At 42.6% G+C, this 27410-nt stretch overlaps 1 protein-coding gene across 17 annotated transcripts in view; it reads left to right on the forward strand.

Moving 5' to 3' along the window:
• The window catches only part of ptprfb (protein tyrosine phosphatase receptor type Fb), a 385507-nt gene extending 359241 nt beyond the window's left edge, over positions 1-26266 (forward strand). For all 17 annotated transcript variants that reach the window (XM_037531027.1, XM_037531033.1, XM_037531030.1 and 14 more), the window contains 10 exons: positions 686-861; positions 3707-3826; positions 4557-4711; positions 5764-6049; positions 9960-10138; positions 15766-15892; positions 16856-16981; positions 20102-20256; positions 20557-20692; positions 24795-26266. In XM_037531027.1, the coding sequence (XP_037386924.1) occupies positions 686-861; positions 3707-3826; positions 4557-4711; positions 5764-6049; positions 9960-10138; positions 15766-15892; positions 16856-16981; positions 20102-20256; positions 20557-20692; positions 24795-24863 (1529 nt within the window). In that variant the 3' untranslated portion in view covers positions 24864-26266. The remainder of the gene's footprint in view (positions 1-685; positions 862-3706; positions 3827-4556; positions 4712-5763; positions 6050-9959; positions 10139-15765; positions 15893-16855; positions 16982-20101; positions 20257-20556; positions 20693-24794) is intronic.
• Positions 26267-27410: the final 1144 nt, after the last annotated feature.

The raw sequence follows: 27410 nt of genomic DNA on the forward strand, positions 1-27410 counted from the left end.
AGGTTGCTTTAGGTGGTTCTCTGTAGAACCTTCTTGAACAGGGTTCTATATACACACCTCCTATTAAAAGCTTGACGTCATAAGTTCTGTACAGAACCCTACACAACACATTCTCCGTTAACCTGAAAAATACAATGAGGTTAATGGGGGAATGTGGTGTATGTGGTTCTGTGTAGCACCGAAAAGGGTTCTTGTATTGTTACAAGCTTGACGTCGTCACCTCAGAAACCTTTTTTGGTGCCATACAGAACCATTCTCGAAACGTTTCTATGTAGAGTCATATACAGCACATTCTCCATCAATCTTCAAGGGCTCTTCAGTAAAGATAGTGGTTCTGTATGGTTCTGCATAGAACCTTTTAATCATGCGAAGGGTTCTTTGAGTGTTTATGGTTCCATACAGAGCCTTTTCCTTCACTATCATTTTTAAGAGTGTAGAAGGGAAAACGTCCTTAACTGTTAATGGACGTTAATGGAGTAATAATAAAATATAACAGTAATAATTATTTATTCTATTTTTGGGCTTTTTCTGTTGATCCATTCATCATCACACTGTAAACGGCAGCTGGTATGGTTTGCCTGCTGGCATTTAAACCTCTCTATATTAAAGCTTGTTAAGCTCTTACTTGTAGATTCGGGTGACCGAAGCCACTGTGTGCTTATTAAACCCTCCACTCTCACTGCAGCTGTGCCAGGTAGCGACTACATCAACGCCAACTACATCGACGGCTATCGCAAGCAGAACGCTTACATCGCCACCCAGGGCCCACTGCCCGAGACGCTGAGTGACTTCTGGAGGATGGTGTGGGAGCAGAGGACCAGCACCATCGTTATGATGACCAGACTGGAGGAGAAGTCAAGAGTGAGTCTGCTGTTTTAGTTGTTAATGATGCTCGAGTACTGTTTAAGTGTATTTTCAGCCGTTAGCTATTACAGTAAATTAGACTTGGGTACATTAACTTTTAAGTGGAAGCCTATTTGTGCTGTTTAGGGAAAAAAAGGCAATGTAATGTCATAATAATGAGACGTTTTTCCATAATAATGAACTACTGTCTCATAGTTTTGAATTAGTTTCTCATAATTATGGCTTAAAATCTCATAATAATGAGACGTTTTTCCATAATAATGAACTACTGTCTCATAGTTTTGAAATAGTGTCTCATAATTATGGCTTAAAATCCCATAATAATGAGACGTTTTTCCATAATAATGAATTACTGTCTCATAGTTTTGAATTAGTGTCTCATAATTATGGCTTAAAATCCCATAATAATGAGACGTTTTTCCATAATAATGAACTACTGTCTCATAGTTTTGAATTAGTGTCTCATAATTATGGCTTAAAATCCCATAATAATGAGAATTCATTAAATCAGAAATTTCAGATAGTAAGTCATAATTATGAGATAGTAAGTTATTATTATCAGATACTCAGTTGTCAGAAAGTCAAAATTATGAGAAACATTCTCCATATCCTGAGATCTCATTATTATGAGTTAGCAAGTCATAATTATGATTCATGAGATAAGAAGTCACAATTATGAGATATTGCCTTAATGTTATGAGATAGTAAGTCATTATAACAAGATAGCAAGTGATAATTGTGAGATACCAAGTCAAAGTTATGAGAAACATTCTCCATATCATGTGATCTCATTATTATGCCTTAATAAGTCCACTACGATACTTTCTTATTGTTATGACTTTGTTATGAAGCTAGAAACCACCATTTAGCTGATGGGATTTGCTCAGTGCTGTTTGATGACTATTCATTTTCATTCATTGTTAGCAGCATTAGCATTTTCCATGAAACTGTTCCTTTAAAAATAGCTCCAAAAGAAATGCATCATTTCACACGGCGTGCGAATAAATTATAAAACGCTGCCGTTTTCTGTTCAGGCTGCCTGCCCAGTAGCACATGTAGCACAAGTACAGTAAAAACACAGTTTTTCATGGGTGCTACATCATAATGGTTCATGACTGTCCTCCACTCCGCCTAAAAGCCTGTTGGAAAAATGTCAGTAAGAAACTTCGAGTTGTGCGAGGCTGGTCTCGCCTCGCTCTCCGTGTTTGCCCTCTCCCACACGCGCTGCTGTACGGAGGCAGGTCAGACACCAGCGGATGGCCCGTCCTCCTCACCTCCGAAATGTCACGCCTGCCAACCGGCGGCTGCAGTTCCTCAGCCTGAGGAAATTGCGCTCTCAGACTGAGATGATGGACAGAAGGTCAGATTGGAGATAAAGGAACATGGAGCAGAGGAAGACGGTGGAGTGAAAGGAGCATGTCTATTGAGTCAGCAGCGGCGAGGCACGAATCGATTGCCTCATATGTAAAATCCTCCACCTGCTCTGTGATTCGACATGCGGCACAGAGCTGTGGATATGTACACGTCTACATACCCCCTGCTGTCAGCACCTTTACAGGGCAGATATCCAACATGTTATTTCATCATTTTCACCTGAAAAATATTTAATCACATTCTTCAATAAGCCCGCCCATTCCTGTGCTACTCTGTGCTTGAACTGGAATGGGAGGGGCTAAACTGCTGCAGGCTGAATGGGAGGGGCTAAACTGCTGTAAACTGAATGGGTGGGCTAAACTGCTGTAGACTGAGTGGGTGGGACTAAACTGCTGTAGACTGAATGGGAGGGGCTAAACTGCTGTAGACTGAATGGGTGGGACTAAACTGCTATAGACTGAATGGGAGGGGCTAAACTTCTGCAGGCTGAATGGGTGGGACTAAGCTGCTGTAGACTGAATGGGAGGGGCTAAACTGCTGTGGGCTGAATGGGTGGGAGTAAACTGCTGTAGACTGAGTGGGTGGGGCTAAACTGCTGTAGACTGAGTGGGTGGGACAAAACTGCTATAGACTGAATGGGATGGGCTAAACTGCTGTAGACTGAATGGGTGGGACTAAACTGCTATAGACTGAATGGGAGGGGCTAAACTTCTGCAGGCTGAATGGGTGGGACTAAGCTGCTGTAGACTGAATGGGAGGGGCTAAACTGCTGTGGGCTGAATGGGTGGGAGTAAACTGCTGTAGACTGAATGGGTGGGGCTAAACTGCTGTAGACTGAGTGGGTGGGACAAAACTGCTATAGACTGAATGGGACGGGCTAAACTGCTGTGGGCTGAATGGGTGGGAGTGAACTGCTGTAGACTGAGTGGGTGGGGCTAAACTGCTTTAGACAGAGTGGGTAGGGCTGTACTATGATGGGCTGATTGGGGGGGCTAAATTGCTGTAGGCTGAATGCAAGGTCATACATGAAATTGTTCATGGCTGTGACATCACAACCATGATGAATCCACAAGAAGCTGTTTCTTCAGCTTAGTTCCCGCATATGATCTGGTCACATTCAGTTTGTCCTTTTCTAATAGTTTCATTTGAAATTCTAATGTGTAGGTCAGACTGTGCTCTTCTTAACCAGCACTGCTCTCCTCTCTTTAAAACTGGCCTCTATCAGCTCCGCTCCGGATTCAGAGACGTTTTCGTCCTTGTGAGTTATGAGGCCAGGTGGTGTCCCCTTCTGTTTCAATAGGCTGTCCTGGAAGACACATTGAGAGGTTTCAGAAATGCAGTAATAGGTTGTATTTTAAACAATAGATTTAAATACTGGACATTTGTGCTTTAAGTGGTTTATGACAGGCGTTTTTTAAATGTACTTTATTCAGATAGTTTCTCTCTGACCCCTCCCCTCTCTAAACAGGTGAAGTGTGACCAGTACTGGCCTGTTCGAGGCACAGAGACTTACGGGATGATCCAGGTGACCATGTTGGACACGGTCGAGCTGGCCACGTACAGCGTGCGCACTTTTGCGCTTTATAAGGTAAAAACCCACTGACCTCTTTTTTTTGTATTTTTGTTAAAGTGTCTGCAGAAATAGCTTGAAAATGTGAAGGTTCACAGCCAAAAAATGGAAATATGTGTGTAAGTATGAGCTGTAGGGCTCTCAATACTTCGTTTTCTAGTATTGTGTTTAAGAAATAGAGCAAAATAAGTGTGTTTTGTCATTTACAAGCATGTCGCTATTGTAAGAAGAAAACTTCATATCTTCAACATGTTAACTTTACAGGAGAAGGAAAAAACACACTTTACTTTTAATGCAAGTCAATGGAACCAGAGTTTTTTCCACGTCATTTTTGGCCGTTTCCCTTGGTCCATTTGTCATGAAATTTAAAGACAATATAAAAGACAACAGGTACTTTCAAACTATGTCAGAAACTGAAAAACGATAAAAATTGAGATGTAAGGTTTTCTTCCAACAGCAGCGATAAGTAGTGTATATACTAAATAAAATAGATCTATTAAATGTACTTAAATCTCACAGAACTCACTTTGTTCTGTTTATATTTTCTTTGATCTTTATTTCATGATACAGCTGTATGCCAGCGATTGTGTGATTATTCAGTTGTCTTTTAGTGCAGGTTAAGCTTCATTGTTTAATTGAGGCCTAATCTGCACTAAACCTTGTTATTTCTCCCAGTTATTTTCAATCTGTGGTCAACGTGCTGCTATTAAACGTCCTGAATTCACTTTGATCCATTTTTCTGGAGCAGAACGGCTCCAGTGAGAAGCGCGAGGTCAGGCAGTTCCAGTTCATGGCCTGGCCGGACCACGGAGTGCCTGAATATCCGACCCCCATCCTGGCCTTCCTGCGCAGGGTGAAAGCCTGTAACCCTCCGGACGCCGGGCCCATGGTGGTGCACTGCAGGTGAGCTGAAAACACACCGCAGCTCAGCGCTGACCTTTTCAGCACGTCAGCTCACGTTATTCAGACGCCGGCTGGTCCGGCAGGCTCTCACCACAACAAGCGCTACTTTAAAATGATCGAGGCAGATCCGGCCGCCAAGCCAGCCCGTGACTGCGGTGCGCCTGAGCTGGACCGTCAGTGAGATAACCTTTCCCGTCTCGGATGTTTAACCCCCTAAGCTTCTCTGTGTGTCCACAGCTTAAGGCTTAACAGTAGATAATGGCCTGAAAAACAGTGGAACATTTGTAATAATAGGATTGTAGCTGCGCGTTTTGAGAAATGAAGTGAAATGTCATCGTCCAGATTTTTGTTTCTGTTTGTTTTTCGTTTCTTAACCTTTAATTTCACCAAGCAAATAATTAAGAACATGCACTCAAAAGACGAAATAAACAACAATAAACAATCACACCACAAAATAATCGTTTAAATAAATAAATAATGCTGTTTTTCAACTTTCCGTAGGACGTTTTTAATAACAAAGTGTTTCACTCGTGTTACACGTGATGATGGCCCATTTTTTGCCATCATGCCGTTAGTTGCTAAGTAACGGCGTCACTCCAAGCTACTGGGACTACGTTTATCTTGGCGGAACGAAATTGCCAAAAAGTGGAAAAACAGATCTGAAATGATGTTTCACAGAATCTCGTGTCTCCGAAATGTTAACTTTACAGGAGAAGGTAAAAACCTACTTCACTTTTAATGTAAGTCAATGGAACCGGAGTTTTTTTCACGTAAATTTAGGCCGTTTCTTTTGGTCCATTCATCATCAAATTTACAGGCATTGTAAAGAGCAACAGGCGCTTTCAAATCATGTCAAAAACTGAAAAACGGCAAAAATGGAGATACGAGGCTTTGTTCCAATAGCAGCGATATAAAAGCGATAGAGCAGTTAAGACGGTGGGGTGTAACGTCACAGCCGTGATCTTATTCACTCTATCACACTCATTAACCGAACATTAGCCAGTGTAATTGGCTCAGTTGTCCTTGAACCCTTTTTCATCCCCCCCCCCCAGTGCTGGAGTGGGTCGGACCGGCTGCCTCATCGTCATCGATGCCATGCTGGAGCGCATGAAGCACGAGAAGTCTGTGGACATCTACGGTCACGTGACCTGCATGCGTGCTCAGAGGAACTACATGGTGCAGACGGAGGATCAGTACGTGTTTATTCACGAAGCCCTGCTGGAGGCGGCCACCTGCGGAAACACAGAGGTACCGGCCCGAAACCTGTACGCCCACATCCAAAAGCTCGGCCAGCCGCCGCCCGGAGAGACCGTCACCGCCATGGAGCTGGAGTTCAAGGTGACTCAGCCCACCCACACACTCATCCTCAACAGTGCAGTTCACATGAGGAATGGGCAGCGTCCTGCCTTCAGCTAAAGCAGCAACTCCGTAGAGTAGTGAAGACAACAAAACAAGGGCAAGTGGGGTCACATGAATAAACAACAGAACTGGCAACACCCGTTTTCATAATGAAAACAAAATTATTAGAGTTATTATTAGTAGTAGCAGTACAGGTGTTGTTTAATAGTGTTTTATTAAGAGTGGTGAAGACAAAGGGCAGGTGGCCAAATAAATAAACATAAATAAACAACCCTGGTTTTAACCCCTTAAGATCCCAGGCTTATTACATACTAAGGCTTTTTATTCAGTGATTACTGGTTGAGCTGTTCTTGGATCATAGAAGTGTGCAGTAAAACTCTAAAACATGCCCATTTAAAGGGGTTAAAAATGAAACCACAATTATTATTGTTGTTATTATGCATAGTATTATTCAAGTACTGTCATATAGTATATTATTATAAATCCTAATTTTTGTTTATATAGCACCTTTCACAGACCCAAGGTAGTTGTTTCAGACCATGGATGGCATGACGTTTATCGCTCAGTGGTCCACAATACAGAATGCTTATGTTCAAAGGGGAATCCCACCAGTTTTTCAAATTTTCTATATAATGCATGTAGGCTGTGTTTACATCCCCGCTGGTGACGTCCTGTAGTTCATGGCCATGACTTAATCATCTCAATCGGCTTAGTAAGGAGTGGGAATGAGTTCACGGCTTACTAAGTCGTGGCCACGCATTAGGATCTCCTTCCCACTCGTGGCCTCGACTTAATCACCTCATTCCCACGCCTTACTAAGTCGTGGCCACACATTGATTTTATCTATGCAGGATGTCACCAGCGGGGCTCCGCTGAATACACTCCGATTATAGACTGAGGTGTTCGTGCTCACATTGCTCAAAAATCGGATGAACATCTTTCACCTCGTTCAACCAAACAGAAACTGTATTCCGAACAATCGGACTACTCTATTCCGAGGGGCTAGTCGCATTATTAACGGATTATCAGGCTGTGTGTAAACGTGGCTACTGAGACGTAAACAAAGGTGTAAAAAAACTTTCCAAACCAGGGATTTACTGTTTTTCTATTTATCTACAAAAACACAGATGAGCTTTCTAAGATTTTCTGTGGAATGTCGATGATGGTAAAATAGTGGAAAACCTGGGAAAAAAACGTTTTCTTTGTGGACTGTTTTGCCTCAGAACCACCATGAAAGCAAAATCTTCTTAAAACTATCGTAAAACAGCGTCTGAGACATTCGGCAGTGCGTTCATAACCGTCGTCTTTAATGTCTACAAGGGAGCCTTTAACACCGAAGCACTCTGAATGACTTTGTTTACACTTTAGAAATGAAATTATGAAAAATCATTTTATTTATTTAAAACCATTTGTCACTGTGGAATTAGACCTCCGCATTTAACCCATCTGTGCAGTGAAACACCCACATGCATGCACTCTAGTGAGCACAGACACTAGGGGGCAGTGAGCACACTTGCCCGGAGCGGTGGGCAGCCCTATCCACGGCGCCCAGGGAGCAATTGGGGGGGTTGGGTGTCTTGCTCAAGGGCACTTCAGTCATGGACTGTCAGCCGAGGGGATCGAACCGGCAACCTTCCGGTCCCTAACCTCCAGCCCACGACTGCCCCTCATGAATCAGATTCTCCACGTTCGATGTGCTGCTAGAGTTTGATCTCAGATGTGCTTACAAACAAAACGATGTATTCTCCTTCGTACAAAACGCATAAGGCCTCCTAATATTTCCAGTCTGGTGCTCTAGAACCCTTTTGCCTTCTGCTACGTTTGTAATATAAACATAGCATCGTGATGGCAGCAATATCAACATATATTAGTAGATGTATCATAACGGGTGATGATAAATGATCTGTATTGAAATGGAGGATTATCTGTGGCGGTGTAAAAGCAGCATTTGGTGCGGCAGCAGTGTGCGCGTAGCCGTTTCCACTCCACTCTCTCCTCCTGTCCATCTGTGCTCTCTCACTGCCAGTCACGCCTCCACTTGCTGGCCAGCCTGCTTCAGCCAGCAGCCCACACTACTACAGCACACGTCCAGATTAACTCTCATTCACTCCGCCTTACAAGCTACAGCACGCTTCCATCACCGTTCACACCCTGTCATCATCCTGCCTTCCTGTCAAACAGAGCTGCCCCTGTAATGCAGAGCAAGTCGAACTCCGCTGCCCCCTTTAGTCCACAGGCTCAGGTTTTCTGAGTGATATATTGTCTATAGCAGTTCATCAGCATTGGACAACAATATCGCTTCTTTAGATTGAAAGATAACAAAACTGGAATGCATCCTGCTTTTAGGGCTTCCTGCCTCTTTTGGAAGAACTATTCAAGTCAAACCGAAGTTTATTGACATAGCGCTTTTTACAGCAGGCGTTGTCGCAAAGTGGCTTTACAGAAAGGTCCAGGTCCCAGCCCCCTTGAGCGTCACCAGTGGTGACAGTGGCAAGGAAAAACTTCTTAAGAGGAAGCAGAAGAAACCTTGAGAGGAACCAAGACTCAGAAGGGGAACCCACCCTCCTCTTGTTGACACCGGATAGAAAACAATAACACAAAATGAACAGAGGATAAGGTTTGACCATTATGACCATTGACCATTAGTATAAAATGTTAAAAATGGAGAAAAGGGGAAAAAACAGCCGGTCATTGGACAGATTACACAATGAGGACTGTTAGAGTAACACTGAGAAACAGACCTGAGAGAAACACTGTTAACAGTGAAAACCAGTAACCACTGTTAGAGGCGAATCGCAGAGAACCGTGAACGTCAGCGACCGTTAGAGGCTTGTAGTGATGATCTGTTAGTATGAATATGAGAGAAGCTCAGTGTGTTATGAGGCAGGTGAAACAATGTCGGGGATTAAATAGTTCAAGCCTGGGCAGCGTTGTACAGCAGGAAGCTCTGTGGTGGTCAAACTGGTCCAGAAGGCTGGCGAGCAGTGAACACCTGATATTCATGATACAAAATACATGTATGTCCAGAAATATCCAGTCACACCGTCAAATAACTGATTTCAGCTTCTAAGCACTCACAGCTTGAAAAGCGTTGATCAGTACACTTCATGTGGAGCAGCCACATGAACCTAAAGTCGCCATGCCAAGCTCGGGCTAGATGGGCATAAAGCCCCCCAGCATTGGGCTGTGGAGCATTGGAGCAATGGAGCTCCATCCAATACCTTTGGGATGAGTTGGAATGATCCAGAACTGACCATCCCAGATTAAGATTAAGATTAAGTGACCCTTATTAGTCCCACAACAAGGAAGTTTCACCTCCGCATTTAACCCATCCGTGCAGTGAAACACCACATACACACTAGTGAACACACACACTAGGTGGCAGTGAGCACGCTTGACCGGAGCGGTGGACAGCCGTATCCGCAGCGCCCGGGGAGCAGTTGGGGGTTAGGTGCCTTGCTAAAGGGCACCTCAGTCACGTACTGTCAGTTCTGGGGATCGAGCCAGCGATCTTCCAGTCACAGGGCCGATTCCCTGACCTCCAGCCCACGACTGCTCCAAATCAGTACCTGACCTTATTAATACTCCATCAAATCCTCACAGCAATGTTCCAACATCTAGTGTAAATCCTTCCCAGAAGAGTAGAGGCAGCAAATGGAGACGAACTCCCTTAATATCTGAAGCATGTCTGCAAACTATTGGAAACTAATGTAATAATATATACATATATATTTTCTGTAAATGTGGTTCCTGTGTGGTTAATGATGGTGTGCAAGGTTCCCTTTAATTTAATGTAAAAGTATCACCTGACACTGTGATATATTTGGAAATGATCATATAAGATGTTGTCAGTATTGTCCAGGACTAATTGTTGGCCCTGTCTTCGCAGAGACTGGCCAACTCCAAAGCCCACACTTCGCGCTTCATCAGCGCCAACCTGCCCTGCAACAAGTTCAAGAATCGCCTGGTTAACATCATGCCTTTCGAGTCCTCGCGTGTGTGCCTGCAGCCCATTCGGGGCGTGGAGGGGTCCGACTACATCAATGCCAGCTGCATCGATGGCTACAGGTAACATCTCACTGACTGCGTGTGTTTTTCAGATGTGAAGCACCTCATGGATCTGGCTTTAACTCGCAGTGTTTTCACTCTCAAAATCCAGTATATTGCTGATGTCTTCACCACTAGTGTTGAGGCTTTCGCCCTTTAAGCTTTATTGTATTTTATTAGTGATGCCCAACAACTCCTTCGTGTCTGGATCAGGTACAAAAGACAATTGCGTGACGTTTTTCTCCCGAAAGAGCTTCAAACTCTTGCTTTGGAGTTGGAGCATCCACACGTACTGTTTTTGCTGTGTCTCTGAAGCAGTTTGTCACCTGCATCAAGAGCAGAAGTAGTTTGTTTGTAGATATGTGATCTTGTAAGATCTTGTATTACATTTATTTGGATGGGAATAAACTGAGGGTTAAGTTTCTAAATCGGTCCAGCTCCTCCTAAAAGTAGGGACGATGGTGAGCTCTTCAACACTGGCTGTGTTTACAATGCAAAGATCTTCTCCAATCCGATTCAGACTGAGGTGTTTATGCTCACTATATTCAGCAGTCTTATGGAAAATCTTCGTTTACATGCTCACTACAAGTAATCCGATCCAAAATGTCAGAGTTAGATGAGCAGCAGTGAGCGGTGCTTGTTTTTAGCTGCTTTAAAATGACGTCAGACTCGAGAAAACGTCCTTCACATGTCCTTATTTAAGAAGGCCGAGAGGAAGACGTCGTGTTCTGAGACACATAAGCTGGACGTCCGTCCCACCGCCGTCTATTAAAGATCAGAGCATGAACTTCGTCTCCTCTGCAGACCAGTTCTCACTATGACGCGACTTTCCGATAGGGAATGTAATCGGATACAGGCGTTTACACGGAAATTATTCTTCTATTTGACGGAGTATTTACAGGATTACCCGCCTCGTTCAATTGGATAGAAATTTTATTCCAAATGGCCTCAATCAGACTAGACGGTTCCGATTGAGGTATATACATGGACGTATTCTATTCCGATTGGGTTATTAGTCGGATTATTAACAGATTATTAGCCTGCATGTAAACCTGGCTACTATTTGACAGACAACAAGCCTTTCATTAGCACAAGGCTGTAAAGCGTGGCTGAAAACAGCTGCTTTAGAGGAGAAGATTGCAGGATAGATGGATGGATAGACAGACAGATCACTTTATTAATCCCAAGGGGAAAGTCTTCTATTACAACAGCAAAGTACAGTAAAGAGCAAATCAGGAGCAAAAGTATGAACGCTATTTACAGAAGAAGTAAAGATAAATAATAAAATACAACAATAAAAATATAATGTACAGTACAAAAATAAGTATAAGGATAGCGTTTCTCTAGCTCTCTTGTTATCGTTTGTACTCTGGATGTTAAAACGCCATGGATTAAAGGACTTGGGGTGGGTTTTAGAGGGGGCGTACCCTTGTTAGCATTGGATTTTGCTACAGTCCAGCAGCAAAAGTTAGTTGTACCTAGACATGTACTCTCATTATGAGTCTTCCCACACGAGTTCTCACTCGCCCAAAGTTCGTAAAAAAACAATGCATCTTGGCCTCATAATCATGAACTAGTTTCCCCAATAATGTGTCCGTTTCTGTTCATGAGCCCATTAATTACAACGGAAGGGTGCAGGGAAATCTGGTGCCGCGTCAAAAAGGAGCTTCACTCACTCACATTCAGAAATCTGAAGGTCTTCCACCAGGGGGAGCACTCAGATAGCTTTAGTGTGAGTCATTACTGGAGAAGAAACTGCATGAACCCACACCAGCAGGATTTCACAAATGCATGTATGTTTGCAGTCCCAGATTCCATGTGTGTGAAGTAAAAGGCCTGAAACGACACTAAACACACTCTTTATAACCGTGGGCTTCTTCCAAAGCTGCTGTTGCGGTACGAGAACTGATTACTGATATGGGAAACCTTCAGTCGATTGGAGTGAACATACTTCCACTGGGCTGTGTAGATGACCACAGGCAAGAATTGGCACCAGAGGTGCTGTGGAAGAGTGGAGCTTCATTTCAATCACACTGCGGTGGTTGTTTGTTTGTCCTTGCTTTGCTGGGGCTGGAGTGCCCTCAATGTCAGGGGCTGGAATAGCCTGAGTTTTCTAAAGCTTGAAGGACCTTTTGAGCCGCAGGACGGCCTCCTGGTTGAAGGAAATGCAAAATAAAAAAAGCAGCACGTCCACCTGTGTTGTTTTTTATTTATTTATTTATTTATTTGCTTGTTTACTTGCTTATTTTAATCGGAAAAAAGCAACAAATGATGTTCTCTGCAGCCGTGATCACAGCAATTTTTCTCAACAATGAGCAGAAAGAATGTTGTTCCCTCCCATGAGTCCTTGAACGTGTCGTTGTGCTTATTTGTGGGTGAGCACTAAAGGAAATCTGAGACGGAGCAAAACAAGCCAGTCTTGTTGCTATAAGGCTCTTAGGCACGAAATGTCATCGAGCGTAAGAAGCCGCCGGCTGGAGGTTTGACACCGGGACCCCCGTCTCTATCGAATTAAACCTTAATGATGTGCTCCACAGAGACCCACTCAGTGTGTAAATATGTGTAATTGCGATGATTCCCAGTGCGGCAGGTGCCTTAATGAAGTGTTTTCGAAATGTTCCGCCTGCACCAGAGTCACTATTCATTTCCCCGGCCAAGCCGAGGCTGCTAGACCCTCAAACCCACCTGACGAACATCTGTCAAACAGTTCACAAAGCGCTTCCTACTTAGGCCAAGTTTGAAGCAGCAGTTTGGCCAAAAATCTAATTAAGGACCCCACCCATCCCCCCATCCCCCCATCCCCTTAAACCAAATATAGTCAGTCAACCAAAACATGTTTGTGTTTTTAATTATGAGGCTAATGGAAATTGTTCTATAAAGAACCGCGAACATTCAAAGAACACTGCACTATCAAAGGACTCTTGAGATTGAAGGAGAATGTGCTGTAGATGGTTCTATGTAGAACCTTTTTGAAAAGGGTTATAATAGAACCCTTTTCAAAAAGGTCCTATATAGAACCATCCACAGCACATTCTCCATATATTTCAAGAGCCCTTTCAAGATGCCGAGAACCCTTAAATTCCTTCTTCAAGCGCTCTTTAGCAAGGAAACCGTTCTACATAGAACCATGAACACTCAGAGAACCCTCTGCATGATTAAACGGGTCATTTACTGTAGTGTAAACATCATGAAAAGGGCTCTTGAGATTGATGGAGAATGTGCTATCGATTTTTTGCTGTAGAACCCTTTTTGAAAAGGGTTCTATATGGCACCAAAAAGGGTTCTGTTATTACAAGCTATATCGAAGCCTGTTCTGAAAGTATTTAGAACCATCTACAGCACATACTCCATCAATCTGAATAAGCATTTCACCCATTTAATCCAGCAAAGGGTTCTTTGAGTGTTCTACATAGAGCCATTTCCTTTGCCATAGGCTGGAGGTCAGGGAGCTGACCCTGTGACCGGAAGGTCGCCGGTTCGATCCCCAGTGCCGACGGTCCATGACTGAGGTGTCTTTGAGCAAGACACCTCACCCCCAGTCGCTTCCCGGGTGCTGTGGCTGCCCATGGCTCCGGGCAAGTGTGCTCACTGCCCCTAGTGTGTGTGTGTGTGTGTGTGTGTGTACGCTCACTAGTGTGTATGTGGTGTTTCGCTTCACAGAAAGGTGAAATTTCCCTGTTTGTGCGATTAAAAAGTGTCGCTTAATGCATTAAAGAACCCTTGAAGAAGGGATTAAAGGGTTCTCTGCATCATGAAAGGGCTCTGGAGCTCTGGAGAGTGTGCTGTGGATGGTTCTATGTAGAACCTTTTTGAAAAGAGCGTGTTTTAAGATTATGACAGCAAGATTAACGGGTTTAAAAAGTCATATTAGTGCTAGTAAACATGAAGGCTACTGTAGATGCTCGTGCACTTGTGCATTGTACCGTCAGGTGAGGGGAACGAAAGCATAAATGCTGTTCAAACTCAATTCATAAGCGAGTAAATCAGCGCCCGTTCTGCTGTGGAACCCTCTCCGGGGTAGAAACGTGTAATGTAACGAGTGTTATTTGACTTAAACCGGATCATTTCCCAGCAGATCTTTTAATTAAGCCATCATTGTGCTGGCTGCTGGCTGCGCGGTGCTGTGAGCGGAGTGGACGGCTGTGAGAAAGGCACTGTGCCCCTGACATGTGTTTTCCGTGCTGTCGAGAGAGGCGCGAGCGCGCTCTCGCGCTCTGTAATGAGCCTCTGAGTGGCAGGGGAGGCAGGAGGGTCCGTTCCTCCCCTCTCTTCCCTTTTCTCTTCTCGCTCCTTCTTGTCTCTCCTCCTTTCTTCTACCCTCTTCTTTGCCATTTCTTTATTTGTCGGAACAAGACCCTGAGCAGACTTTAATCTCCAGCTTCCACGTTATTGCTTCGCCCGCAGCACCTTCATTAGTTGCTAACCCGTGGCTTTGAGTGTGAGAGAGAGAGAGAGGGAGGGAGAGAGAGAGACGGACATGGAGAGACTGAAAAACGTGAGCTTGCGCTTTGCTTTCTCCGTACTGTGGCACATTGCTGCCACCTAGTGGTGCCACTGATATTTGTATTCTTTGTTATTCTGCTGTATTTATTTGTATGTATTTAATTGAGCATGTTGACTTTTCTCTATATGTTCTTTGCTGCTTTCTAAAGCAGGGGACTCAAACTCAGCTACTAAAAGGGCTGTATTAAAAAATCTCAACACATCCGTGGATGTTTTCGTTTCATTTTTAATTAACTTCACTATAAACCGAACTGACTTGTTTATTCAGAATACGCAAAAACTTACACCGATCAGGCCGAACGTTCTGACCACCTCCTCGTTTCTACACTCACTGTCCACTTTATCAGCTCCACTTACTGTATAGCTGGTCTCTGTAGTTCTACAGTTACAGACTGTAGTCCATCTGTTTCTCTGATACTCTGTTACCCTGTTCTTCAGTGGTCAGGACCCCCATGGACCCTCACAGAGCAGGTGCTGTTTGGGTGGTGTCTCATTCTCAGTACTGCAGTAACACTGACGTGGTGGTGGTGGTGTGTTAGTGTGTGTTGTGCTGGTATGAGTGGATCAGACACAGCAGTGCTGCTGGAGTTTTTAAAAGTGTCACTGGTTGGTGGACTATTCCCAACCAAACAGCACCTGCTCTGTGAGGGTCCATGGGGGTCCTGAGCACTGAAGAACAGGGTAACAGAGTATCAGAGAAACAGATGGACTACAGTCTGTAACTGTAGAACTACAGAGTGCAGCTATACAGTAAGTGGAGCTGATGAAGTGGACAGCGAGTGACTAAATCATTAGTAGTTACCTTGTTGTTGTGTATGTTGTTCACATATAACTACACAGTTATTAGAGACACTTAATATAACGTGGGGCCAACAACGTCAACAAATCCTGCTGTTCATATCAAGGAGGACACTTTGATAAATCTGCAGCTGAGTGTTGAAGATTAATGTACCCAAAGCATTTGCTGAGAGCTGATTGGTAGTGAGCTAAACCTCTACAGGGCTTTTGATCTTTCTTACTTGTGAAGTAGCAAAGACAATCAAACATTAAGATTTGAGCAGAAGTCAGGGCGGCCCTAGAAATGGAACTAGTAGTGTGTGTGAAAGGCGGTGAATCTGAATGCAGTTTCTTCTGTGTGTTCACAGGCAGCAGAAAGCCTACATCGCCACCCAGGGACCTCTAGCCGAGACCACCGAGGACTTCTGGAGGATGCTGTGGGAGCACAACTCCACTATTGTAGTGATGCTAACCAAACTCAGAGAGATGGGACGGGTAAGAGAGCATCTGCCCCTTTAACCGGTGACAGTGTTAATATTAATAATGTTTATTCATGTAGGACTTTATGTCAAATATCTATAAGAAAAATGTGACACTGGGAGGCTGCGGTCCTGGAGGGCCGTGGTCCTGGAGGGCCGTGGTCAGCACAGTTTGGTGATTCCCCTTCTCTAACACACTGGTTATTCACAGAGAATCTGAGTGAGGCGTACTCGACTAGAAAAACCACTAATGTGCATCCAAACCCCATAATACCATTTATAAATATTACATCACTATTAGCAACGCCTTCATCAGTACAGCATATATAGTTGGGATGTACAGTATCCATATTGTAGTATCTGTAGAGTAGTATGGTATCTGGCTTATAGGACAGTACAGTACAGTATCTATAGTACAGTATGGAACAGTTTAGTATGTGTAGTGTAGTAGAATATCGGTGGTATAGAATACTAGAAATTACTTTAGTAGGATTCAGACTAATTATTAAAAATACCCTAAATACACAAATGTAACTGGAAGACAAAAAGTAGTTGAATATCATAATAAACTTGACGATGTTGCTGCATATGTAAAATATATATATATATATATATAATTTTAATCATTTATAGAGTGCTTTTCAAAAAATACAAGAAATTACACAAGATAAAAGTAACCAAATAAAATAGAATTACAAAAAACAGTACAAGCTTTTCTTATATTCATTTATTTTTTTTAATAGTGAGGCTTTTGATTTGGCCGACAATTTGTACCTGCTTATTGAACGTTTTTATATTGGGTTATAATCAGTCAGAATGTTCCAGAGCCAGTGTGGGCGAATTTTTTGCCCCTCTGAAATCACCGAACTGTGCCGGACTGCAGCCCTTCCAGTAATGGAGTTGGATTCCCATGTTTTAATAGCAGTTGTGTTGGTAATGCAGTGTAAGCTAATACCCCCCCCTTCCCTTTTCCCTGCAGGAGAAGTGCCATCAGTACTGGCCTGCCGAGCGCTCTGCACGCTATCAGTACTTTGTGGTGGATCCCATGGCTGAGTACAACATGCCTCAGTACATCCTGAGGGAGTTCAAAGTCACGGACGCCAGGGTGCGTAGACTAAACAGCACTGCTGAAGCTTCATCTGTGTGCCTTCCTCATCGTCTCAGGGTGCCTAGAGGCTGACGCTGAGTCAGAGACACAGCTCCTTTAGTTAACTTCAGTGAGACCGGAGAACGTCCCTGTATGGAGCGAACAGACTTCCTATCATGCGCTGAAAAATTTCAAACTATTTCGGCTTTCGCTGCTGATGTTACGGTACATCAAAGAGCGGAAAAGTGGAGAAGCAAAGGTAGAAGAGAATCTTAATGAGAGCTCAAGATGGAGAACAGTGTAAAAGGTGCTGTGTGTATATTTTATACAGGTGTTTTCTGGCGTCTCTACAGACACTGGCTTGTCAGGCTGTTTAGCGTCGACGGATTTAGAGAACCGGTTAACTGTAGCTCACTCGGTCTTTTGAACACCCTCTAGTTTCAGTCTTACACGCATTATCTCATTCTTTAGTATGTCGTCTCATTCTTTTATACATTTTTTGGTCTATTTCACTTTTTCTTTAGTACATCGTTAAATTCTTTCATGCATCGGAAAATTTACTACACTGTTCTGTTCTTTTATACACTTTATTCTTTCATGCATCTCATTTCTTAAACGCCTCATCTGTTCTTTTGTACGTTGTCTTTTTGTTTGTATGTCATCTTTCTTTCCTGCATTGTCTCATTCTTCACTCACAGTCCTTCTAAATGCTGTCTTTATTTCATGTATCATCTCATTTTCCTGCGTACATTCCTTCATATATCGTCTCGTTCTTTCGTACATCGTCTCGTTCTTTCATACGTCGTCTAATTCTTTCGTACATCATCTCATTCTTTCATACGTCGTCTAATTCTTTCGTACATCGTCTCGTTCTTTCATACGTCGTGTAATTCTTTCGTACATCATCTCATTCTTTCATACGTCGTCTAATTCTTTCGTACATCATCTCATTCTTTCATACGTCGTCTAATTCTTTCGTACATCGTCTCGTTCTTTCATACGTCGTGTATTTCTTTCGTACATCATCTCATTCTTTCATACGTCGTCTAATTCTTTCATACATCATCTCATTCTTTCATACGTCGTCTAATTCTTTCGTACATCATCTCATTCTTTCATACGTCGTCTAATTCATGCGTACATCATCTCATTCTTTCATATGTCGTCTAATTCTTTCGTACATCATCTCATTCTTTCATATGTCGTCTAATTCTTTCGTACATCATCTCATTCTTTCATACGTCGTCTAATTCTTTCGTACATCATCTCATTCTTTCATACGTCATTTCATTCTTTCGTACATCATCTCATTCTTTCATACGTCGTCTAATTCATGCGTACATCATCTCATTCTTTCATATGTCGTCTAATTCTTTCGTACATCATCTCATTCTTTCATACGTCGTCTAATTCTTTCGTACATCATCTCATTCTTTCATACATCATTTCATTCTTTCGTACATCATCTCATTCTTTCATATGTCGTCTAATTCTTTCGTACATCATCTCATTCTTTCATACGTCGTCTAATTCATTTGTACATCATCTCATTCTTTCATACGTCGTCTAATTCTTTCGTACATCATCTCATTCTTTCATACGTCATTTCATTCTTTCGTACATCATCTCATTCTTTCATACATCATCTCATATTTTCGAACATCATGTCATTCTTTCATACGTCGTCTCTTTCTTTCGAACATCGTCTCATTCTTTCATATATCATCTCATTCTTTCGTACATTGTCTCATTTTCCTGCCTACATTCCTTTGTATATTGTCTTGTTCTTTCATACATCATCTCATTCTTTCATACGTCGTCTAATTCTTTCATGCATCATCTCATACTTTCATACATCGTCTCATTTTCCTGCCTACGTTCCTTCATGTATCATCTCGTTGTTTCATACAGCAGCCCTCAGCCATTCTCCACTGCTGTCAGAAACAATCAGAGGGTTGTTCTGTGCGTTTCTCGTAATGCAGCGTGTAAACGTTGCGTGTGAACGTGTGTTTGTGTGTGAGGTGGCTGAGCTTTCTCTTCCCCTCCCCCTCCCCCATCCCCTGAGGCGTGAGCTCTGGAGCTTGCTGCCTGCTGCCCTGGACTTCAGTGCTTTCTGTAGGCTATAAATAGGGCCACAGTAATGAAAACGCTGCGAGCTCAGTGCAACACGCACGCACGCTTCAACCTCAACACATGTTCATACAGCAACCGTATGGAAAGCAGACTCCCTCGGTGTCCCTCACTGATGGGGAGGGGTCCAGCTGCTGTGCGCCCCCCTCGGTTTCTCTCTGTAACCTTGATACATGTGGCAACAACATTAGCCGAAATAAAACAAACCTTTATTTATAGCACTTTTCCTACAGACTTTGCCGTGCAAGGTGCTCCATACTTTAAAGAACAATACTAAGCAGATAAGAACAATAAATGTTAATAACAATAAAAAGTATGCAATTTATTACGAAATGAAACAATACAGCAGCGAAGCAGCGAAAAATCTATACAGAAAAAAAATAAGGTAGAAAAGGTTACAAAAGGATGTCTCACTCTCTCTGTCTATGGCTGTGTTCCCATTCCCAGGCTGAAGTGGCACAAATCCAATTTTTTGCCCTAATGTGATTCCGATGTTTTCAGGACTGTGTGGACGCGCAAATCTGATCTTTTCAAATCCACTTTCATATCCGATTCGTGGCCAACGTGACTCTCAGATCGGAATTCATGTGCTTTTTTTTCCATTATGCGTGCGCCGTCATTCAGCGTTACCATGGCGACAGCGCCGAACAGACGTTAAAGCCTGTAAACGGTGGAAAAGCAGCTCATCTCACCTTTTCCTCCTTCGTCTGGCTCCAATAACGAAGCTGAGAGCTGATCAGAGTTAATGATCTTCTCAGCGAAGCTCGTTCTGCTCGTTAGTTTGTGCTGATGATGCGGTGATTCAGTCACGTGACGTTACTGAGTAGGAGGAGCTCATGAGGGTCAGTTCAGGCCGGTTCATCACATTAATGACAGATTTGAGTCACTGAGCTAAACGAGTCTGAACCTTTGAGTCAGAGAGATTGGATTTGAGCAGTGAGCAGTGACTTGTAACATGAACGTAGCTTATCTTCTCTCTCTCTCTCTCTCTATATCTGTCTCCTATAGGATGGCCAGTCACGAACAATACGCCAGTTCCAGTTCACCGATTGGCCGGAGCAAGGAGTGCCAAAGACTGGCGAGGGATTCATCGATTTCATTGGCCAAGTGCACAAAACCAAGGAGCAGTTCGGGCAGGATGGACCAATCACTGTGCACTGCAGGTACGATGAAGAGATTCCTCAGGTAGACAGGTGGAGGTAACACTGGTCGACAGGGGACACTGACAGTTCAGATTACTCTGTGTGGTGAAAAAACATTACTATATACAGGTGAATACATAAAGTCTTGCAATATAAAATGGATTTTTTTTAGTGCATGACAACGTAGGCTTGTCAGAAATCTAGAATCCAAAACGTTGGAACAACAGTGGTCGTTCAGAATCACACGTGAAGCACTTTGAAATGTTTTTTATGTATGAAATATGCTGTAGTAACTAAACGTGCCTTCTTGCTGCTCCTCAGTGCTGGTGTGGGCAGGACTGGAGTGTTCATCACTCTCAGCATCGTGCTGGAGAGGATGAGATACGAGGGAGTCGTGGATCTGTTCCAGACAGTAAAGACGCTGCGCACACAGCGACCTGCCATGGTGCAGACTGAGGTACCATCTACACACAGTGCCGTTAAAATTTAATCACAGGCTCCTAAAAATAAAGGGTTCTTTGGAGTGACGCCACAGAAGAACCGCTTTTATAGGGCTAACCTTTATACACGGCGTACAGTCGTATTCCCTTTGAAATGCCACAGGTCTACAGCCGTTAGTCCACAAAGTCAAAGGTGCTATCATAGTTATCGTGGCAGATGCACTGCAGGAAGCGTAGGGGGCGATACGGCTTCTACTGTTTCATTTAAAAAGCTCTATAATGTTCATATGATCCACACAGTCGCTCTGACAGACTGTAATACACTACAGGAAGCGTAGGGGGCGATACGGCTTCTACTGTTTCATTTAAAAAGCTCTATAATGTTCATATGATCCACACAGTCGCACTGACAGACTGTAATACACTACAGGAAGCGTAGGGGGCGATACGGCTTCTACTGTTTCGTTTAAAAAGCTCTATAATGTTCATATGATCCACACAGTCGCTCTGACAGACTGTAATACACTACAGGAAGCGTAGGGGGCGATACGGCTTCTACTGTTTCATTTAAAAAGCTCTATAATGTTCATATGATCCACACAGTCGCTCTGACAGACTGTAATACACTACAGGAAGCGTAGGGGGCGATACGGCTTCTACTGTTTCATTTAAAAAGCTCTATAATGTTCATATGATCCACACAGTCGCTCTGACAGACTGTAATACACTACAGGAAGCGTAGGGGGCGATACGGCTTCTACTGTTTCATTTAAAAAGCTCTATAATGTTCATATGATCCACACAGTCGCTCTGACAGACTGCAATACACTACAGGAAGCGTAGGGGGCGATACGGCTTCTACTGCTTCATTTAAAAAGCTCTATAATGTTCATATGATCCACACAGTCGCTCTGACAGACTGTAATACACTACAGGAAGCGTAGGGGGCGATACGGCTTCTACTGTTTCATTTAAAAAGCTCTATAATGTTCATATGATCCACACAGTCACTCTGACAGACTGTAATACACTACAGGAAGCGTAGGGGGCGATACGGCTTCTACTGTTTCATTTAAAAAGCTCTATAATGTTCATATGATCCACACAGTCGCTCTGACAGACTGTAATACACTACAGGAAGCGTAGGGGGCGATACGGCTTCTACTGTTTCATTTAAAAAGCTCTATAATGTTCATATGATCCACACAGTCGCTCTGACAGACTGTAATACACTACAGGAAGCGTAGGGGGCGATACGGCTTCTACTGTTTCATTTAAAAAGCTCTATAATGTTCATATGATCCACACAGTCGCTCTGACAGACTGTAATACACTACAGGAAGCGTAGGGGGCGATACGGCTTCTACTGTTTCATTTAAAAAGCTCTATAATGTTCATATGATCCACACAGTCGCTCTGACAGACTGTAATACACTACAGGAAGCGTAGGGGGCGATACGGCTTCTACTGTTTCATTTAAAAAGCTCTATAATGTTCATATGATCCACACAGTCGCTCTGACAGACTGTAATACACTACAGGAAGCGTAGGGGGCGATACGGCTTCTACTGTTTCATTTAAAAAGCTCTATAATGTTCATATGATCCACACAGTCGCTCTGACAGACTGTAATACACTACAGGAAGCGTAGGGGGCGATACGGCTTCTACTGTTTCATTTAAAAAGCTCTATAATGTTCATATGATCCACACAGTCGCTCTGACAGACTGTAATACACTACAGGGAGCGTAGGGGGCGATACGGCTTCTACTGTTTCATTTAAAAAGCTCTATAATGTTCATATGATCCACACAGTCGCACTGACAGACTGTAATACACTACAGGAAGCGTAGGGGGCGATACGGCTTCTACTGTTTCATTTAAAAAGCTCTATAATGTTCATATGATCCACACAGTCGCTCTGACAGACTGTAATACACTACAGGAAGCGTAGGGGGCGATACGGCTTCTACTGTTTCATTTAAAAAGCTCTATAATGTTCATATGATCCACACAGTCGCTCTGACAGACTGTAATACACTACAGGAAGCGTAGGGGGCGATACGGCTTCTACTGTTTCATTTAAAAAGCTCTATAATGTTCATATGATCCACACAGTCACTCTGACAGACTGTAATACACTACAGGAAGCGTAGGGGGCGATACGGCTTCTACTGTTTCATTTAAAAAGCTCTATAATGTTCATATGATCCACACAGTCGCTCTGACAGACTGTAATACACTACAGGAAGCGTAGGGGGCGATACGGCTTCTACTCTTTCATTTAAAAAGCTCTATAATGTTCATATGATCCACACAGTCGCTCTGACAGACTGTAATACACTACAGGAAGCGTAGGGGGCGATACGGCTTCTACTGTTTCATTTAAAAAGCTCTATAATGTTCATATGATCCACACAGTCGCTCTGACAGACTGTAATACACTACAGGAAGCGTAGGGGGCGATACGGCTTCTACTGTTTCATTTAAAAAGCTCTATAATGTTCATATGATCCACACAGTCACTCTGACAGACTGTAATACACTACAGGAAGCGTAGGGGGCGATACGGCTTCTACTGTTTCATTTAAAAAGCTCTATAATGTTCATATGATCCACACAGTCGCTCTGACAGACTGTAATACACTACAGGAAGCGTAGGGGGCGATATGGCTTTGCATAAATTGCAGTTGCTTGTCACTTTCGGGGACTCTGAAGAGAGAGAAACAAAAGGAGGCATAGCAGTAATTATCGCTGTTGGAACAAAACCTTGAACCACCCCCAACTATCCTTACCCAGCCCACCCCCAACAGAGCCATTTTCAAACTCCTACCGTTATGCAAATGATTAAAAAGTGTGAAGTCAAAGACCACTAGACAGTCAGAAGTGTAAATGGCTCTGTTTCTCTATCTCCCCTCAGCAGTCCCCCCTGTTTAATCTCAATAGCCTCCTATAGCCATTCTTTAATCAGCTGGACATCTGGCGTCCCTTTACTAATTCATCTCCAGTTCCCCTTGAAGCACTGTCTGATTTTAGTTGGTACATTTATGTAGAGATATTTTTATATTTATATTTTATATTCATTTATTATATTTGCATATCTGTATTTTTTACTGTCATAAAAATGTACATAATTCTATACAGTTTGTTTTTTATACATGTGAAAATCTCTGCTGTTGGAACAAAACCTCATATCTCCACTTTCAATGTTTTTTTCAGTTTTTGACATACTTTGAACATACCTGTAGTCTTTTATACTGTATATAAACTTCATGATGAATGGGCCAAAAGAAACAGCCCCAAATGGTAAAGTCAGCTTCCATGGACTAATGTTAACAGTAAAGTAGGGTTTTTCCTTCCGCTGAAATTTTCTCATTTTGGAGATACGATGTTTCGTTCTGACAGCAGCCGAATGCCATCTGCCCTTTACATCGTGTAAAGAGTGATTCATAAATCCTTCTTAGCTTTTAAAAGGCTTTTAAAGGGGAAATCCACTGCCTGATGACTGAGACAGTCTTAATGTCTCTTTTACAAAGAGATTTTGGCCTAAAATGTATTTTCAAAATCCATGCAGGGTGGAGGGACCCATGAAGTGCGTCATGAGGCAAAAAAAGTCCCCAAACAAAAAATATTTTTAACATTTTTCCATCATCAATATTCCATATAAACACCCAGAAGTCCTGTGTAGGTTCTCAGGTGGTTCTGGATAGTACAAACAAGGTACAAGTGTAAATGTTCCCTCAAAGCTCCAGTAGTGGCTTTAAGGTCCAACTGTGGAGCTTAAATCAGTTCCTCCAGGTGAAAAGTTGGTATTTGTACCTTTTCATAACCGAATGTTTTAAAACAGAGCAGTAGAGTAAAAGCCTGGAGGCGAGGCGAGGCGGGGGGTGTGGAGTCAGTCCAGCTTAGAACAGATCATCTCAGTGGATTCTGGTTCAGTTATGTTCCCTGACTGAAGGCACTGAGATGGAGCCTTCAGGTAACCAGTGCAGTGACAGTTCAGTAGCTTTATTTCTGCGAGTGTAGGTCAGTGGTCTTCCTTTAATAGGCTTGATAAATATGGACTGTTGAGGTGCTGCCGGCACTAATCCTGCTCTGTTTTTGCTTCTCCTTTATTAGGACCAGTACCAGCTGTGCTACAGGGCAGCGCTGGAATACCTGGGCAGTTTTGACCACTATGCAACGTAACGTAACCACTCCTGGACTCGCAGCCCCCCTGGAACGAAGACTTCAGGAGTGCGGAAAACGCTCCTTCTGAGCCACCGTCCACCCAGCCCAACCTGAACAGAGAGAGCGGCCAGAGGGGCTGAAATACTCCCGCCGGCTGCTCAGCAGTCCATCCTGACTGGCATAAAGAGATTTGCTTTACGGAAAATAATCGTCGACAACTCTCCTCCAGAAGCGACAGCCTCTTTTTTTTCTGAACGAAATCCTCAGCTCACACCACCCTTCCACTCGGTCGAAGGCTACTGGTAGCAAATTTCATTTTTTATCAAGTTATCATATTATTATTATGGCGTTGAGTATATTGTTATTTCTTTTATTTAGACCATTTTTGATTTTAATAATCATTTAACATCTTTTTGTCTTAACGGCCTCTATGGGTCTATATTTTCCACAACTGGTACTGTTTTTTCTCTTTTTTTTCTTTTCTATTTTCTTTTTTTATAGGTTATTTTAGCACAAGGGACATGTATTTTTAACACGTTCCTAGATACTAATACTGGAGAACCACTGTTCTCAGAGCTGCTGTCCGTTTTACTTTATAACATCAGTTTTTTATCATTTCTCTATATTTCCTTTATATGTAATTGGTTTTATTGGTTTATTGGAGCGGGTTAGGCCTGTTAATTTTACAACGAAGCCTTTTTTTTATTTTATTTTTTATTTTTTAGTTAGCCGAATTTACTAAATAAATAACTCGGAGGAAGATTTAGTGATACTGGAAGAAAAGGAAAATGTAACTCGATTAGCCGACAGTGAAATCAGCTGTACAGAAAGGTCATTTCAGTAGAATCTCGACCTTTGGGGGTTGACGCTGGAAGCTGTACAGAAATGACCACTCCCCCAAAAAGATAAAAAAATCTGCTTAATTTCCCTTCAACTGACCCGCTATCCTTTTTTATACAGAAAGATATATATATAGATATATATATATATATATATATACATAAATATGAAGAATTCTAAATACTATGATTCATATAGTATATATACAGCTTCAGCTATACTGTCAGTCATTTTCTCGACAAAAGTAACCATGGATTTTCTTGACATACCAACATAGAGGACAAAAAAACTACGAGACTGCTGTCTGTGAATCTGTATTAATGGTATAAAGTTATATCTACTGTATTATCATCACACCCCAGGGTTTAGGTGTTTTGGGGTGGGACAGCACAAGCTGAACGTTGACGGACTAACGGCAAAAAAAGTTATTCATTTCTACCTTGTGAATGATTAGTGCTGTAGGGGTTCAATCTGTTGTAAACACGGTCTGTTTTCTATTTGTTAATAAGAAAAACTGGAATTCAACTGTTGGGCAGAAAAAAACTTGATGTTAATAAAGTTGAATAATTGTTTTTGCTTTTCTTTTGTACAAAAAAGTCTCGTTTTGTGTTTTTTTTGGGATGTAAGCTACTCTTTTTTGGAAGAATTCACATGTGCCTCTCTTTGGAGCTCAGAAAGTAAAAAGTCTACCCAAAAAAAATGGTGCGATTTATTGTCATTCATATATATATATATATCGCTGTTGTCAGAAGGAAACCTCCAAAATAGTAACTTTACAGGAGAAGGAAAAAACCTATTTTAATTTTAGTGTAAGTCAATGGAACCAGACGTTTTTCCAGGTAATTTGGGGCCATTTCTTTCAGTTCATTCATCATGAAATTTACACACAATGTAAAGAGCAATATATATATATCCATCCATCCATCCATCCATCCATCATCTTCCGCTTGTCCGGGGTTCGGGTCGTGGGGGCAGCATCCTGAGCAATGAGGCCCAGACCTCCCTTTCCCCAGCCACTTCCACTAGCTCCCTGGGAGGGATTCCGAGGCGCTCCCAGGCCAGCTGGGCGATATAGTCACGCCAGTGTATCCTGGGTCTTCCCCGGGGTCTCCTCCCAGGTGGACTCGCCTGTGACACCTCCCAAGGGAGGCGTCCAGGAGGCATCCGAACCAGATGCCCGAACCACCTCAGCTGGCTCCTCTCGACGTGGAGAAGCAGCGGCTCTACTCCGAGTCCCTCCCGGATGACCGAACTTCTCACCCTATCTCTAAGGGAGAGTCCAGACACCCTGTGGAGGAAACTCATTTCGGCCGCTTGGATTCGCGATCTCGTTCTTTCGGTCATTACCCAAAGCTCATGACCATAGGTGGTATATATATATATATATATATATATTAGGGACATAACTTACAGAAAATAAATCTTTACTTATATATATGTGTAGAAATGTCCTGCTCAGATGAAAAAGGGTCAGTGCTTGTCCTTCCTATACACTGCGAAAAAATTCTATCTTAACAAGTGAAATCATCTTAAATGAGGTTAAAATGTCTAATATGTCTTATTTTAAGATAGTTCTAAGCTTACTGTAAGATTATTTAACTTATTTCTAGATGTTTTTACTTGTTTCAAGATTTTTAAATCTTGAAATTTTTTAAATTAAAAATATTAATAAAATACATTTTTAGTTTAACTTAGCATTAACATTTTGGAAAATATGAGTAACGA

This window comes from Pygocentrus nattereri, chromosome 19 (genome assembly GCF_015220715.1).
Source record: "Pygocentrus nattereri isolate fPygNat1 chromosome 19, fPygNat1.pri, whole genome shotgun sequence".
NCBI classification, from domain to species: Eukaryota; Metazoa; Chordata; class Actinopteri; order Characiformes; family Serrasalmidae; genus Pygocentrus; species Pygocentrus nattereri.